The sequence below is a fragment of the Diorhabda sublineata genome, chromosome 3 (assembly GCF_026230105.1).
Source record: "Diorhabda sublineata isolate icDioSubl1.1 chromosome 3, icDioSubl1.1, whole genome shotgun sequence".
Taxonomy (NCBI): domain Eukaryota; kingdom Metazoa; phylum Arthropoda; class Insecta; order Coleoptera; family Chrysomelidae; genus Diorhabda; species Diorhabda sublineata.
The window spans coordinates 22432790-22449782 of NC_079476.1; the positions used below are offsets into that span (position 1 = coordinate 22432790).

At 32.3% G+C, this 16993-nt stretch overlaps 2 protein-coding genes across 3 annotated transcripts; one reads left to right on the forward strand and one right to left on the reverse strand.

The window, feature by feature from the left end:
* Positions 1-782: 782 nt before the first annotated feature.
* On the forward strand, positions 783-4934 carry LOC130441119 (uncharacterized). Of its 2 annotated transcripts, XM_056774655.1 has the most exons (3): positions 783-809; positions 1837-1987; positions 4556-4934. In XM_056774655.1, the coding sequence occupies exons 2-3, from the start codon at positions 1868-1870 to the stop codon at positions 4757-4759; spliced, it is 324 nt and encodes a 107-aa protein (XP_056630633.1). In that variant the 5' UTR covers positions 783-809; positions 1837-1867; the 3' UTR covers positions 4760-4934. The 2 variants fall into 2 exon arrangements, with proteins under 2 accessions (XP_056630633.1, XP_056630632.1); XM_056774654.1 differs by lacking the exon at positions 783-809 and having other exon boundaries at positions 1566-1987.
* Positions 4935-8528: 3594 nt separating this feature from the next.
* Positions 8529-15643, reverse strand: LOC130441120 (venom allergen 5-like). Its single transcript, XM_056774656.1, has 5 exons — positions 15500-15643; positions 13672-13830; positions 11847-11928; positions 10817-10967; positions 8529-8860 (listed from the first exon to the last, which is right to left on the reverse strand). Exons 1-5 carry the CDS (start codon positions 15635-15637, stop codon positions 8599-8601), a joined length of 792 nt encoding a protein of 263 aa, XP_056630634.1. The 5' UTR covers positions 15638-15643; the 3' UTR covers positions 8529-8598.
* Positions 15644-16993: the final 1350 nt, after the last annotated feature.

Sequence of the window (16993 nt, forward strand, 5' to 3'; positions counted from 1 at the left end):
CTTTGTTGATTTGTGAATGAATTACAATCTCAAGAGACAATGTTGATTTGAATTGAACACGTCGAATATTTTTTAAAATCATCTACTCAAAATGCATATATTTGTTGTTAATATTAGAGTTTGTTTTAAAAAGTTCACTCAACTCTAAATAAGTAATTGAAATCATACAAATAACAATAATTTCCACGTAAGAATCTACCAATAAATATCCTTTTTTTCACTTCCGTCTTCCACCATTCATCTTCCCATTCTTTCCAAATCCATCCAACAATATTGATCTTAGTCTTTATTTTCAGTATTAACCTCTATTATATACATATGTCTTCCCTTTCACATCTTCTGTTCTATCACCTTCGTTCAAATACTTAAATTTCTTCGACACTTCAAACACACATCTTCCAATTTCTTGCTTTGTATTTTCTTTCTTTTCTCTTCTTGATATGTTAATTTGTATAAACGAAAAACTAATAAACGGAGTAAAGGCTTTTGAAAATATACAACGACAGTGTAATGATAACGAATATGAAAACGAACGAACACAAAATTTAAACGAAGATAATAAACCGAAAGAAGAAGGCACAGAAAATAAAATTAGGAGAATCGATTATGGAACAAATCAACAGCTCCAAATGGGAGAAGAAAGATTAATCCGGAAGATATATGAAGCACGAACTCACAAAAAAAGACAGAAGAAATTAAGGTAGCGGGGAAAATTAAAAAATAAGATGGCAGACATTAAAACAAAAGACACAGGATAAGAAAAAATGAAAAAGCCAACAGCTTCAAATGCCCTAAGATTAAGTATTTAAGTAAGTAATTTGAATACTTTTTGCTCAACAACATTTCTTTCATTACAGCTTTAGTATTTCCTACTATACTAGACTTCACTCTATTGTTACATTTCTGTTCATCGCCTTGCTTCGCTCCTTTATTTATTATTAATTTTTCTGTGTCATCATATTATTTTACTATAAATCTTTAGTTTTCCTTGATATTTCTATCAGTTGAAATGTCAACTTGGAAAGGATTCTCATATATTTCAATACTTAACTCTGAATATATTCATTGAAAATATGAGAATTTAGTGCATATTTCTACATATTATATATATGAAATAAAACCAGTTTGGTAGTCCAATGCTATGGACATGAAAAAAATAACCTAATATTATCTTCATTGTTGTTAATCCAGTTGATGAAAATGCAAAACCAGTATTAACATTAGTCGTTATACTGGTTTCTCCTTCTACGTATAAATATCTCAATCATTAAAATATTTCATCTTTCATTAATATTTTTATCTTAATTAATGCTTCGATCAGTTATATTCTGTATTCCATCAGTTATACCAACACATTTTTATTAAACATTAAAAAATCCACCGCAGTGTAAAAATTATGACGCGACTGTAGACAGATTACCGATTCGAGATTTTTCCAATTCCATACTAATTACTTATTAATATGGTTTTCCCAGAATTCGGAGTCATTTGCACTCTCCAGTTATCTTTCATCACTTCCCTGTGTGTGTCGTGATATTTCCCGCGCAGGTGCTAGAAGAAGAGGTTTCCCCATCCAACCAATATACTCGACGAACACTTGATTGGATAGATACTACCAACGAAAATAAATAAAATGCCGGTTTCGAATGTAATTTGTTTCATTTAAAATTGAGACCACGCGGCGTTTGCAGTAACCTTCACGTAAATATCAGTCACGCATAATCTATAATCGAGGGCAACTGTGTGTATACATTTTTTGGTTCGAAAATAATACCTCGAAATGATGTTTTTTATAAGAGTGATAGTTTTTGTTAATATGGCCATTTCCATTTGTAGAAGTTTGGTTAGTGATGATTGGTCGTTGCACATGGCAAGAGTTTCTTATGAAATGTTCCCTTGTAAAGAACCGCAGCCCCGCGTTGTATACTTGAGAGAGATTATTGGAAATGAGGCATGGGAAAGTACCTACAAGGAATATATGAGAAAGGTGAGCGTCTATATTTTTAACACATAAATAATAAAATTTTTTCGGTAAACATGAAAAGGAAGTGAAGATATTTGTACCGCACTTTATCTCACAATTTAATTAGATTATTAATTAAACTGAATGCTATTTTTTGCATTTTGATCACTATAGGATTTTACAAATTTAGGTTACATATGTAAAATAACTTCGATAGCTCAATGGTTCGTGCACAAGGCTTATAAAAAGTCAATTTTTCTTTGCAGATTTCCACTCTAACAACTATTGTTTGTCTTATATCAAAAAATTAAATGAAATTCAAAAATTACTCTCTATTTAAAATAAAATGGAAATGGGAAAGTTGAAAAAATATAGTGCAAACAAATAGGTACGGAAATCTAGAGGAAAAATGATTATTTGGGTAATGATATTTTATGGATACTAACGTATATTACCATAATGTAAAAATTATTAAAAAATGATTATAATGTATGGAATAATAATAAGAGTAAATAAAGAAAGAAAGTAATACCATGAATTATATTTGTTAAATTTTGAGTTATCTCGGACTATACAGAGTGTTGTATAACTTTACAAACCGAACCTAAGCAGCACGTATTTTAAAAAAAATGAATCCTGTATATATTTCCATTTGTGCATTAATTATTTTATAAAGATTCAATTAACTTTGAAATCATTTTTTTGATACCACGATCAGTTACATCTTTAAGGGAAGGTCACACGTTGCACTGATAGAATTTAAACAAAGCAATGAGTCAATATTTTTATAATAGATTCACATCAACAACAAACATCAATAATCCTTATTTAAATAGAAAAACTGAAAAATTACAGCTAAAAAAATGTATTATCTTTTGTTAAGGCTGTTATACTCATAAATTTTAGAGAAAACTGATTAAAACCAACATAATATTTATCTCTGATACGGAAATAACAAATGTTTTGTGAAAAACGTTCAAGATAAAGCAGATAAAACCAATAATAAATTCAGTTAACTCCTCTAGATAAACACTGTAAGAAGTCTAATATCTACCAACACCCATATCAATAAACATAATCTAAAAATTAAAATATTGATGATTTGTACATATATACATAGCGTTACAGTTTTATGAATCAAATAATAAGGTAAACTGTTGAGTATTAATTATTTGCTTTTTGATTACACCGATTGTAACATGCCATTCAGCTTGTTACTTTTCTCTTCAAACATTTCAAATATTCCTTTGTTCACGTATTGTGGCACAATAGTCACTTCTGTTTAATTTATTCTAACATTCGAGTTTATGAAGGAATTAATTTGTTATCGACTCCATTCGCAAAATTCAATAAAACCTATGAATGTATTCTAAATCGTCCTCTACCTACAATGAAGTGTTCAAATCAAAGTGAGGCAAAGACAAAAAAGGAAAACAAATAGTAGGAAGCATGGATCAATAATTGAAAATTTTCCTATTTTTATTTACAATTCTTGGCCATCAACAAAATGAAATTTATAGGTTATTTTTGTCTATTAAATCACTAAAAATGGCTTAGTTCATCAACTTATCTTTAGTGTTGACTTATGTAACATGTGGAATGTAAGCACAGTATTAAAAAATTGTTTCTATTGTATTAAGCAATTTAACGAATTGTCAGAATTAGCTGTATCCTTTTAAAAACAACCGCTGTGGGGCATACAGGTTTGTGAAGTTATGAAGTTATTTGTTGTATTTCAGACATTCTGTTTTATCGCAAAATTGCTCCTTAAAAAGTTGCGACTTGAAGGGGTGCGAAATTTCCTCCCGGAAACGAGGCTTAGTTGCTTTCTTTTTTCACGGTGTTGTGCTTAATGTAGGTAAATATAGTCTAAAACCAAGTATATAGGAAACTTGTCCTTATACGTTTCAGCTACCACAGGGTTATCACTTTAAACATTAAAAAGAACTCATTCATGGTTGAACGCAACAGTAACAATTAATTTCCATTAAGAAACCAAGTATTCCAAATTTTGGGAATTGCTCGACAGCTTACTTGCAGACTGAATAAAACACTGCAAAAATATTCAGTTTTGGCTGCATTAATTTCATTAAAATAGATCTGAAAAGTATCCATGAAGTCCTTTTAGCACCATAAAGCAAAAAAAACAATACAAAACAACCAAAATATCAAAAAAAATCAAGAGAAGCTAAGCTAATATGGGTATATAGGAAAAAGTCAATTGTTTACCCTACAGCTGTCATTTTAACATACATCAGCTGTTTCTTAGATTGCCTGATTGTCAGTTCATACAGAAAAGTGCTATGGCGTCATCTGTTTACAAGAAATAGATTCACCCTTATATTTGATCTTATTAGAAAGATTTTTTGTCAAATAACTGAATATTTATCCTACTTGTTTTAAATAAATTCTACCGAGTGTTTTTTCGTCATTTAGCATTACACACTTAAATTATGGTAAATAAAAGAATACTAATTTTGATTTATTACTACTGTAAGAACAGTATCAGCCTTTTTCATAAGACAATTCCACTTTGTATATTTTCCATAACCCAGTTATTGAATGTTTGATTATTTGTATGTTTTATTACAGATGAGACCCTACGCAACAATTCTTCATAGATGCGAAGGATCCGGATGTTGTAAACATTACAACGAAAGATGCCAAGCGGCATCCGATGAAAACATATTACTCACGTTTTATATTGGTAGCAATGACGAATATAAAACGTTTAAAGCGACGAACCATACGTCTTGTGTTTGTAAAAAAATTAGTGACGAATCTATCAAAAAATGATCCATATCAATTTATTAAATTCATATATTGTGATTATTATTAACGGGACATAAAGTGTGATAATAGCTACTCTGTGATACTATTAACAAATTTGTGACTGACATTTTAATTATTTTATGCTTAATTAAATTATATTGTATAGTTAATTAGAAAAGTAATAAATCATAATCGCTCAGAACCTTTTCATTTAAACCTGCTTAGTATTTTTTCGAACCAATATTCAAAAACCTTCACTTTCATGTCGTGACGGTAACCGCCAACTTGTTCTAATTCGAACGGCAACAATCCATCCAAGGTTACTATAATAATAGAAGTTTTGTGACAATAACAAGATGCGCAGTAGACAAGTAACGTCACCGGTTCTTCACAGCTGTGAGTCTCAATAAATTCGTTAGTTAGAAATATATTCGATTGTATAGCCAGAGGCTACTTTCTTCGTTCTCTGAGCAAATGGCTGTTTTACATGAGGTAGGTAGCTAGCCTTGCCTCACAACCCTCCTCATTTATCCGGGCTTGGGACCGGCAGCATGGTCGCTGAGCTACTTAATCCGCCCAACGGCCATACTGGCAGAGTATGGCCGTACTAGAAACGAGGGCGGAGACTGCAACTACTAAGTGGATTCTCAGAACGACCGAGATGAAGACATTACGCCCAATCACAGGGAAAACACTAAGAGACAGAATAAAGAGCAATGAAATTAGAAGAATGTGTGACGTTCCGGATACAGTGAGATGGGCGTCAATAGAATGGACGACGATCGACTGGCGAAAATCGCAAAGGAAGAGAGACCCAATACAAGTATACCGCCTGGAAGACCACCAAAGCGCTGGTATGAAAGCTGGTCCTCGGAGTCACAACTTAGGCTACCTCTTTGAAAACACAAGACATAGTCTTAAAATAAGAAGAAGAAGATATTAACAAAACAAAAATGTAAACATAATGACGTAGTTGGGTTCTAGCAGCTGATTGTTTGTTTACAAAAACATGCGCATGTCACAAACCTTCTGTTATTCTAGTAACCTTGAATCCATCGTCGATAAAACCGTCTTCTAATACTATATATAGGATAATAAAACGTCCATCTTTAGTGGATCGTTGTTTTGAACCACTAAAGACGGATCCTTCTAGCTGTCATTTGACTTGAAAATAAACTGAGTATGATCCTCCTGCTTCTTCGGATAAATCTAACAGTTTGCGACTAAAATTTTCTTTTGGGGAGCTAAGTGATATGTTGTCTTTCATTCATTCAATATTTTATACATCACATTGACTGAGGTTAATATGAAAAAAGTGGATGCACTCCTTTAATAAATAGACAACACTTTTTTCCGAATTATAGCTTTTATAAAATGTATAACATTTTGTGAAAGAAGATAGTTACTCATTATTTCTTATCACGGAATTGGAATCCCAATATGTCACTTAGTAACAAGTACCTCTTTCAATTTTAAAATATAAAAACAGTACGATATAAGTAAAAAACACTGAAAGTTTAAAAATCACTAGATGGACGCAAATAAACCAAATGAATTGATAACCAACTTTTCCTAAATTCCTACTTGTATTACCACACTTTACAATATTACATGAATAATATATAAATCGAAAAATTTCAAGGGATCATCAAAAGATTTGCATGCAACCTATGAGTACACCAGGTAAGCGATTCCGACCCCGCCGTACAACTCTCTGTATTTACCAAGCTGTCAGCAGCTTTAGATTTAATCTTCTTGAACCACCAAGTATTCAATGTTTTTTAACCTCCACCCCCTATGCGCTCAAGGCTGTCAGCAACCCTCGAAATAATTCCTAACAGCCAAACAATAGTATACGAGGATGGTCCCAGTAGTACATGAGATCCCCAAGCTTCTCAAAATAGCCATTAACTGCATCAACTCTTCATATTTCTGCATCTCGCTAAATCTAACTAATAGGTAGGTAGCAATTCAAACTTTTGCAATAACGGATATGTGAGCTGGTGCATTGAAACAACACTTTCTTTCTTAGCCAAAAGCAGACGTTTTTGTTCGATTTTCTCGTTCAAACGTTTTTTGCAATAAGTTTTTACTTTTTCAAGATAATCAATGGGAATTATCCCACGATCATCCCAAATGAAACGGCGAAAAAATTCGGCTTTATTTATGTAAACATTGCCAAACACTCGATGGAAACATCTTCACGAGTTTTTGTTCAATTGTGTTCAAACACGGCACCCATCTTGTGCACAGCTTTCTCATATCCAAATTTTCAGTTAATATGCGTGGTATCACACTTTTTGCAATCCCTACTATGTCTAATGCTCACGCACTTTCACTCAACGATCATCCAGTTTCCTCAACATTTCTGGTCGGCCACTACGATGCTAATCTTCGCAGGTCGTACGGCTTCGATTAAACTATGCTACCCAATATTTTACTGTTGACAACGAAAGAACAGTCTTACCCAGAGTAGAATCTAGTTCACCTTTTATATTGGTTGGGGTAAGGTCTTTCAAATAAAAGTATTTATGACATAACGATGACAAATTTACTGAATACTTCGACTATTGATGGCTGCCAAACAAATACTAAACGATGTAGCATCTTCAAACTTGAAACATATGCTGTATAGATTGTGGACTAATACATTGGTATTTTTCGCGCAACTACCGTCATCTCTAGGTCAAGCCAGATACTTCTGGGACCAACCTCATAAAAGAAAATTTCAACTTTGTTGAAATTATGCCAAGGATGTGATGTTATAATAGGAACAAATGGTGGCCAACGAAGAATATTAACTTTTGTTCAAATACAATTTATTTATAAAACTCCTTGATAGATTCTTTTGTTTTGTTATTTTATATTTTTATTCAATTTCCGGTTTTTGAAGAAAAGATAAAAGTTTTTATAATTCGTTTTTGGCACTCAACACAAAATTCAATTTACAAGTTTGCAATTAAATGTGTAAATCTAATTCATGACTACAATGATATTATAATATTACAAGTGTTTCCCACACATCATTGGGCTTTTACTGATAATTTAAATTACTTGAGAAATCCCAGTTATATTGGTTTTTTGACTAAATTAGATTTATCGGTTAATATTCATAAAGTTGATATAAATATATGGGTATGACGCTGTGTGTTTACCTGATAAAAACGTTTTTTTTTTTATTATTTATTGTACAATTTTTCCAACAAAAAACCATTTACAGGTATTACTAATACGTAAATACGACTGTTAATAAATCCAATTACTCAGTTGTCATAGTTATATTTCGAAAAAAAGTTACCGAAATAAAACTTGAGGCACACATATTTCCAAAATATTTGGTTACATACGTAATCAAATACATAGTTTATAATTGTGACAATGGCCAGCCATAAACCGGTGGTCTTCTTCCTCTAAACACCAGCGACATTCAGCAGCGACCATAATATCTGTAGCAGGAAATAGCGACTTAGGTAACCTTCTCCGGTTAAAATATCAGTCATAATAGTGTCTGTTTAAATGGAGCAGTTGATTGGAAATATAATCAAAAATACTATCTACGTGTTCCTTACTTTGTCCTATGCTCGGTTTTTCCATGCATATCCGTAGAGGTTGTCTAACGATGTGATGAGGGATGAGGAATTGTAAAAAGAAATAGTTATGGATAGACGGAGATAGAAGGCACTGGAAACGAGCTGAAGGTATAACAAAACGCCTGAGCATCTCTTAAAAAGAGCTCCACAAAGCTTGAGCGACCGAGTTACATATAAAAGACATCGTGCGATTAGAAATATAATTAAAAACAAAATACTTTATTAATTTATCATGTTATCAATTTACAACTTAAACAAATATTTGATAAAACATCAATAAAGTGATTCCTTCTTATTGATTCTATCTTGTCCACACAATCCTTTGAATTTTTTATTGGGTTCCATACCATCCGAGCAATCGGTAGCGGCGGTGCCAATTGCGTACATAGGAACCCCAGGTATGTTTCCAGCGGGACCGTAGTTACAAGCGAAAAAATATATATGCCAACCGTCTTCCGACCAGAACGTCAATCCACAACCGACTTCTAAGGTGTTAGCCCATGCTAATTGAGCGTAAGCTTCGATTCCTCTTTCACTGAAAATTATATTATTAATACAGATATGAATCAACAGAATGAATCAACTTTGTTTTCTATGGATTTTATTGCTAAACGATAATATTAGTTTATATTATATTTTAGCTGTTGCTGACTACATATAATAAGCTATTTTTAAATAAATAATTAGATTTTTGTTAGCTCTAGTTTCTGGGTTTAAGCTATATAGGTACAAAACGAAATAAAATATGTATCTACTGAGCAAAACTACAAAAAAAATCGTATTAATGCTCTTCTCAGATGTGTAGACTCCTGAGGCATGCACTCTCCCTACTCTTCGCTCATATCTCCCAAATTTTCCGATAATATGTCCGGGTAACTATGGAGAAAGTGGAGCAATGATAAGATTATTATGAGCTTAAAGCACTGCAGGTAACATTCACTTTGCTAATTGAATGGGTTAGAATTTATATATTTTGTTTTGCTGGACATAAGCTCGTTCAAACAACATCAAGTTTATAAAAATCGGCTTAGCAGAACCGTCATTTTTTACTCACTCTCTCCCTCTTCTTAATGGTAAAGATAGACAAAAACTTGTGGTATGAAAAATACGGAAAACTTTTTGAAGAATTCAATTTTGCTTTTTTAATTTTATATTTTCAAATACGTCCTCTAGTTCCTACTGGATCTTGAATACTGATTTTCCACGTGTTTCTCGGGGTCACTTTTATTAAAAATGTTTCCCTATAATATAATCCGTTCTTGAAATATGGTCGACAACCGTTATTAGCTGCCCATCTGATCATATTTTCTCAACTTATTTTCATCTGTTCAAAATATATTTACCGATTAACCCAGGGATGGGGATATCCGGCCCGCAAAGCATTGAAATCCAGTCCGCGACCAGCAAACAAAAATTAAGTACAATTACATTCTCATGAATTGGCAGTAAAGGTAGTACACGTCGGGCATAAAACCCGTAAATCCGACTGTCGTCGAACGCACTACCTATTTGAGGCAACTATTTTTGAACACCAGCAAATTGGAATTTCATAAGTCCTTATCTAGAACACAATACCCAAATATAGTTGCCAACGCCCAGAAAATAATGGCTACGTTTGGTACAAGCTATTTGTGCGAACAAACGTTTTTAATAATTAAAAAATTGTCTTCGTAATAGACTTTCAGATGACCTCCTTTTTTCATTGTTAAAAATTTCAGCATCACAACTGGAGCCGGCTTATGATGAAGTCATGCAGAAACAAGACCAGCGCCCCTCAACCTTCTACTTCGCAGCTAATTAAAGTTCAATTAACTAAATGTTATGAAAAATGTTATTTTTTAATATTGCACAATAAATTTAAATATTTTTATTTTAGTAAATGCCTCAACTTGGCCCGCCAAGTATTTCGTTAACAAAAATTGGCACGCGAAGAAAAAAGTTTCCCCGTCCCTGGATTAACCTATTGTCCAATCTATACATGACTCCTACCAACCTCTCATTTGATTACCTTCCCACATTGGTATCGAAGGTAACAAGCTAATAGACCAACAGGCAAAAATAGCTTCAACTCGTACGATCATTGACAAAGTATCCATAATGACTTAAAATCTCAAAAAAGAAAAACCAAATTAGCGTGACAGCGAAGCATGAACATCATTATTACTTTCTTACACTATTCACATCCTTCACCAAGTGACTTGGTTAGGTTAGGTTAATGAATTAAGCATTATAAGAAGGATAAGAACCGGCCACTCATGGATATTTAAACCCAGACTCATTTGTATGATAATGGGTTTGTAATATTTTGATGTAAAAAAAATGTAAGACATTTTAAATGACTAGAAACAAATTTCCTTTGAACTTTGATTTCTTAAAGATTTCTATAAACTAAACAATTGTATATTGATTGCTTACTAAAAAAATATAAACATTTTTTTTAAAAACCTCGCATTAAAACTTGTTAGAATCGACTAATAAAACTTGAACTTACTCTGGAAAATTTTCCACCCACGAGGAATTAAAAGATGTTACTTGTTCGTACCATGAATAGATTGTTTCGTTTATAACTGTTTTATAATTATCATATTTTTTACCAGAGAACCACTTTACTCCTATATTTTGTCCAACACTAGGATATTTATCTAAAAGCAACAGCAATCTTCAATATAATATACCGGGTGTCGTATTAATTAAATAATTAAAGAATACAAACAACTGTATATTGTCATACACAACACACATACAACGGTATGCTTATGCGTAGACTCGCGCCATATTTCTCGCTCAATGTGACGTCACGTTGGAAACAAAATGTGAAATACGTTCTTAAAGCCACATGCGGTTTACAAGGAATATAATTTCCAGCCTGTTCCGTGGAATAAGAGGCTATTTAAAATATTATTGGTAAAATTATGAAATTTGTTCAATTTAATAATATTTTTGTGATATATTATGGGTATATTTTATTTATTTCTTTGATCGAATCATATATAGGTAAATTAACAATGTTTTAAACCTAGACACTTTGCATTATATGGAACTATCCCTTTGGTTGGAACAAACACGCGCTAAAATAAATAACACATAAATAAGTGGTATCTTATCTAAATATTTCTAGCCAGACTGAAACCTGAAACCCTTTTGTTTGTTGGAAATTCTACAAGAGAATCGACAAAAATATAAAATAAGTACAATTATTGGAAAAAATAGAAATCGTGTTTGTTATTTTGTGTCTTACGACATACATTTGCCATTTTTTAAATTAATTTCACCCTCTCGACCACAAGCTCCTCTCCACTGCTTCGCCTAGTCTTTTGGAAACCAAAGAAATATTTTAAAAGAAAATAATAACAGTAGGTCAACTCTATAATAGCCACTTAACACAAAAAAATATTGAAAACACATTAAAACTCAATAAATACGAACAACTCCAACCTAATCTTAAAGCCTAGAAAATATTCTGATTCCAGCGTGACGTCATGCGCGAGGCGAGTCAAATTTGGTGGTATTTCAATACTTACGAGTTATTCGACAAACGTCATGCGCATATTGACAAGTATTTGTTAAACATTGAGCCACATATTCCAAATGTTTGCTATAAACCTGTGAAAATAAAATAAACAATAAACATGGCACTAGACAATGAAACTGTTTATCACGAAATTCCTTATCAATAAACTTTATTTTTACGGATAAAATCAAACAAGTGAGAGCAAGAAGATATCATATCCTCCTGATAGATTGATATATCAAGAAAGTCACTAGTACCCTCCAAAGCGCAAATAGGCAATCGACTACATAGAGCAAATGATAGATAATAAATAACTAAGAATGTAATTATCATTTGATGATGAAAAAAAAAACGAAAATGAACAAGTAAAGTCGAAAGATTAGCGGGTGACCTTAAACTATCATTGTCATACACTGTAAAGAATTTCTTTGGTAATCTTACCAAAAATGTGTAGGAAGTTTTAACGCACAACAATTTAGTAAATTTACTGAACAAAATAACTCAATTCAGAATGAAAAAATTACAAAATATTCCATAAAATTATACTATATAATTTAGTGATTTCAGTCAAAGATTTATCATAAGGATACTCAATAAATTTACTATGCAGTGTTGTAACTTTATAACTCAATTAATTTGAGCTCGGTTATACAACGAACTATCTGTTTCTGAAAAGCTATTATGAAATAGTCGTGATTTACTCCAAATTTTATTTTTACATAAAATCCCCGTCTTCTTCCAAATCAGAAACTAAATTTATTTGAAAATAAGTGTTTTAGACTCAATGCAATCTATCAAATATTATTACCAATAGAAACACCTTAAAGAGTAATTTCACTTGCTAAAGTTGTCCTTATTCGAAATTCTATTAAACCTCTGATTACCATGGTACTTTGTGACCATGGTACAGCTCTCGGTAGATATGTTGGTTACTGATATACCAAAAGGCGTAAGAATTTTTGTTCAGTTACAAATTTTTAGTCGAAAAAGTGGTTTTTGACCTTTGCTCATCTCTGCAGGTCAAACGAAAAGCGACTGAAAAATGAAATTTCACATGTAGGTTCAATTAGTTGCGAGATGATTTCCTGTCTAAGGTCGAAACTTTCCATCTCCACCCCTCTCCATTTTATGGTCATTTTTGATATATTTTCTTATTTTTTGGCCAGAAAAAGTTTAACTAGAAGGTTCGAACTTCGCATGCAAGTAGGGGTGATGTTGAAGAATTGTCTTTCTCAAGTTCAAAGTTTTCTTCTTCAGTTCTTCTAGCACAGAACGCCCGAAATCATTTTGATCGTTGTAATTGTTGAATTGGACCGCCTCCTATTTAATGAATAATACGAGTATGATCGTTACTAGGGTGATTTTTTTTACTACTTATACTTCCCATTTTCGAAATTTCTTGTAATTATGACAATTTTTTCTTTGTTGTCAATTGGAATTGAACAAGAGGGTTCGAGACCACCGGGTCTATTGAAATTATGAATTTTCATTCGAGAGAGAAATGAAAAGTTATTGAGGAATAGCAAATTTTCCATATAAAGAAATGAGATTGAGAATTGATATCATTTCCAAGAAATTCATTTTATGGAAAGATTTGTTTGTGTATTAGTTAAATTCTTCGTTCGACGAAAAATTCGACTTTCGTGATGGAGCTCTGCTGCTCACGGCTTTTTTTATATTCGAGATGTTTCAGACAATACTTATTTTTCATGGTAATAATGTTGTTCTCAGAAATAAATATACTAGAAACCTATAGAATCTATTTTTTCCCGTAACGTTTACCAGAAGATACTATTTTCTCTATTGTTTTTCTTGAATGTCTAATATATACTTACGAGAGCATTCATGTTTGATGCTGGAGGTTGAAAACCTCTCGTTTCCAATCCAAGAGCTATTTGATTTCGTAGATGATTGTGAATATCCAAAATATATTGTCTGGATTCGTCGTTTAAAAACTCCATAAATGAATTACAATGTGCTGCCGGTCCGCATCTCTATGATTAAAATATTTAATTCTGATTACTAAAACCTTAATTTATAATTTTGAGACTAATAATAGTTTTAGAGTAATAAATTACAAATTTTTATTAGAAATATTGACTCGTTATTCACGTTTCTAGTAATATTCTATCTAGTTATATGATCGTAAGTCGCGTTCACAAGCCATTAAGCTATCGATGCTATTTTACATTTAAAATTTCATTTACTTAACGGCTTACATGAATTATTTATTTTAAAATTTATGAAATCGAATTAATTCAATTAAAAATATAGAATGTACGAAAAGAACATTTCACAGATTTGAACACGCGACCATTTGACTGCAAGGCGTCGACCTGAACAGTCAAAATATTTTTTTAAAAAATCGTTGTACGACAAAATTAGAGATTCAAGCGAGCCAATGTTGAAACCTAATGATGCACAGTTGTAAACAAAAAATAGTTAATATTCTTGATATTAGTTATACAAGTGTCAGTTGAATTAAAATATCTTAGAAGTTGGAAATAAGAAAAAATGTTTATAATTTGATTGAACAACTGCCAAGAAAGAAACCAAAATATTTACGCAGAAGCATTCACCGTTTAACAATGTTTGAACCTTCCAAAAATATGGAAACCAAGAATTTTTACCCGAAAAAGAGCAGAAATACTTGTAAGAAGAGCAAAAAACAGAGTCGGAGTCTCTTTAAGAAAATTAGCGCATAAACACCATACTTCAAAGAGTTCTGTATCGCGGAAAGTGAGAAATTGTCAAAAATACCCAAAAATACGAAAGTGTCCTAAATATTCCTCAAATCAATTAGCACGAACACCAAAATACCAATAGAAGAGTGCCCTTACAAAGTAAAATTTAAAAAAAATAAATTCGGTGATAAAGACCTTGTCGGTGTGCGATTTCGGCAAAAGGGATATCCAGACCTTATATGGGGGAAAAGCTGTCTATTCTGAAATTCATATTAACAATTGTCTCACTAAATTAGTTGATTTTGTATGTCACCATCACGTTAGAAACGATATAATGTTTTGGCCGGACTTAGTATACTGTCATTATAGAAAATAACCTCCTAATATACCTCAGTCTTGTCCAGCTGAAGATTTTTAGGCACTTTTAACATGCAAAGTGTATGATGGAAGGCTGTAAGCCCAAAATTATCAACAATTGCGACATAGAATTTTAATAAAATTAGACGAAACAGATGTTCAAGCACAGGCCCCTCCATTTAGTTCAAGTTATAAACTTTGTTAGTTATTAAGCCGTTAATTATTAAGTCTCATAAAATATACGGTTGAATATTTTGTACCAAAACTGATGAGACTGTCATTATTATCGCTAGAGTGAGCTTTTTAAATTAGTAAAGAATAATAGGAACGGAAAATGCATCCAATTTAATTGTTTAATTTAAGTTTACGGAGGATTTTATTTTTTATCCACTCACAAACAAACAACGAAGCAAAATAAGGAACACAATGTAATAAAACTATTCATATCACATAAAGCCACAAATTATACATCATTCTGATAAACAAATATGTTGTTATAAATGTTTGTATTGTAATAAAAATTAATTAATCGACCTAATAGGTTGTTCCATAACTTAACATTCGAATAAATAATTATATTTTTTAAATAGTGATTTGTCGAAAGAAAAATAAAATTACTTACTGCTTTTCTCCGTATACATACTGTATGTGCACTATTTTCACAAGATAAACTGCAATAATCAACACCTTGATCGTCTGTAACTTTTTTAGACATAGCAAAATGTATAGAAATAATCAAAACGATTATTAGTCTAGTCATGTTGGCTACGTCGAGTTTTCCGCATATGTATCCAATCCAGAGAACAATCGCACTCATTTATAGAGAACAATTAGTCACTATTCAGGAACTAATGGAATTTATAAAATATTTGAATAACAAACCTCCACTCACGATATTTACGATAAAATTCACATTTTCTTTGAAAGTATTTTGGATATAAATCATGACCACCTGAAATATTACCTAGGTTGCCAAGATAGTACCTATTGCGTTATTTAGGAAAAAATAATAATTTCCCCATCTTTTGTATGGTGTATACGTGTTTTAGTAAACCATAGAATCCGAGATGCACACCTTTGATGGGATTTGCCCTTTTCTCCACACAAACTGAACAAATGCCACACCAAAAAAGGCCATCTCAAGACCAAAAAATCACCCCAAACCTAGCCCCACAAAATACTATCTTTCCAAAAGTTAAATTAATTTCCCGAAGAATTGTTTCGAATTGTATTTCACATACTCTGTCGTAGCTTTCTAAATAACGGGAAAGCTCTGAAAACGTTTTCCTTTTAGAACTCTTCTATTTTCTTGAAGGACAGAGAATCGTATGGAGCTAAATTTTGTGAATAACGTGGATGTAGACCTGCTGAGTAAACCCAATACTAACCGGAATAGCCTTGCCGTGTGCGGAGCCCTTGTAGTGAGCATCTCTTTCGCGAAAGGTTAGAAAACGCAACTCATTGTCAGTTTAGTGTCATCTGTGCTATTGAAGTGGCTTGTTCTGTTAGAAGTTTTGTGATTTGTGTGGTTAATGATATGCATGTTATCTGGCAATGTTACACAAATATCAGTGAAATGTGAAAATCGTATTTATTAAAAATACTTTACAAAATAACATCCAATCCAATCCAATCCTGGATCAGATCTGTTGTTTTTCTTTCTGTGCGCTCTCAGTGTTGCTTCGTGAATGTTAAATGACCTGGAAACCTCTCGGATTTTTCTTCCAAGATCTATTACCGCAAGAGCTTTCTGTAAAATCACACGGTCAGACGTATGAGAAAAATATTGTTATTTGCTGCCACGACACATTTACAGTATTTAGTTCAATAGGGACCAACACCTTGGTACAGAAAAGAGCTACTTTCATACAAAAATGCTCCAAAAAACACAAGCGTAGAAGAGAAATTTATCGCAATAGAGTTGTTGTAATACGTGTGTGACACGTGCCTATCCAATTATATAGCGTCGACATTCAATGATCGCTTTGACACACAGGGCCATGCGTAACAATACCCGCTGTGTGTGATTTCCCGCCTCTCCCCTACTGTGATTTTTTTCTAGGGTTATTTTGTTTTTATTTCGTTTTATATGATGCCAAATTTAGCTACGGCAGCT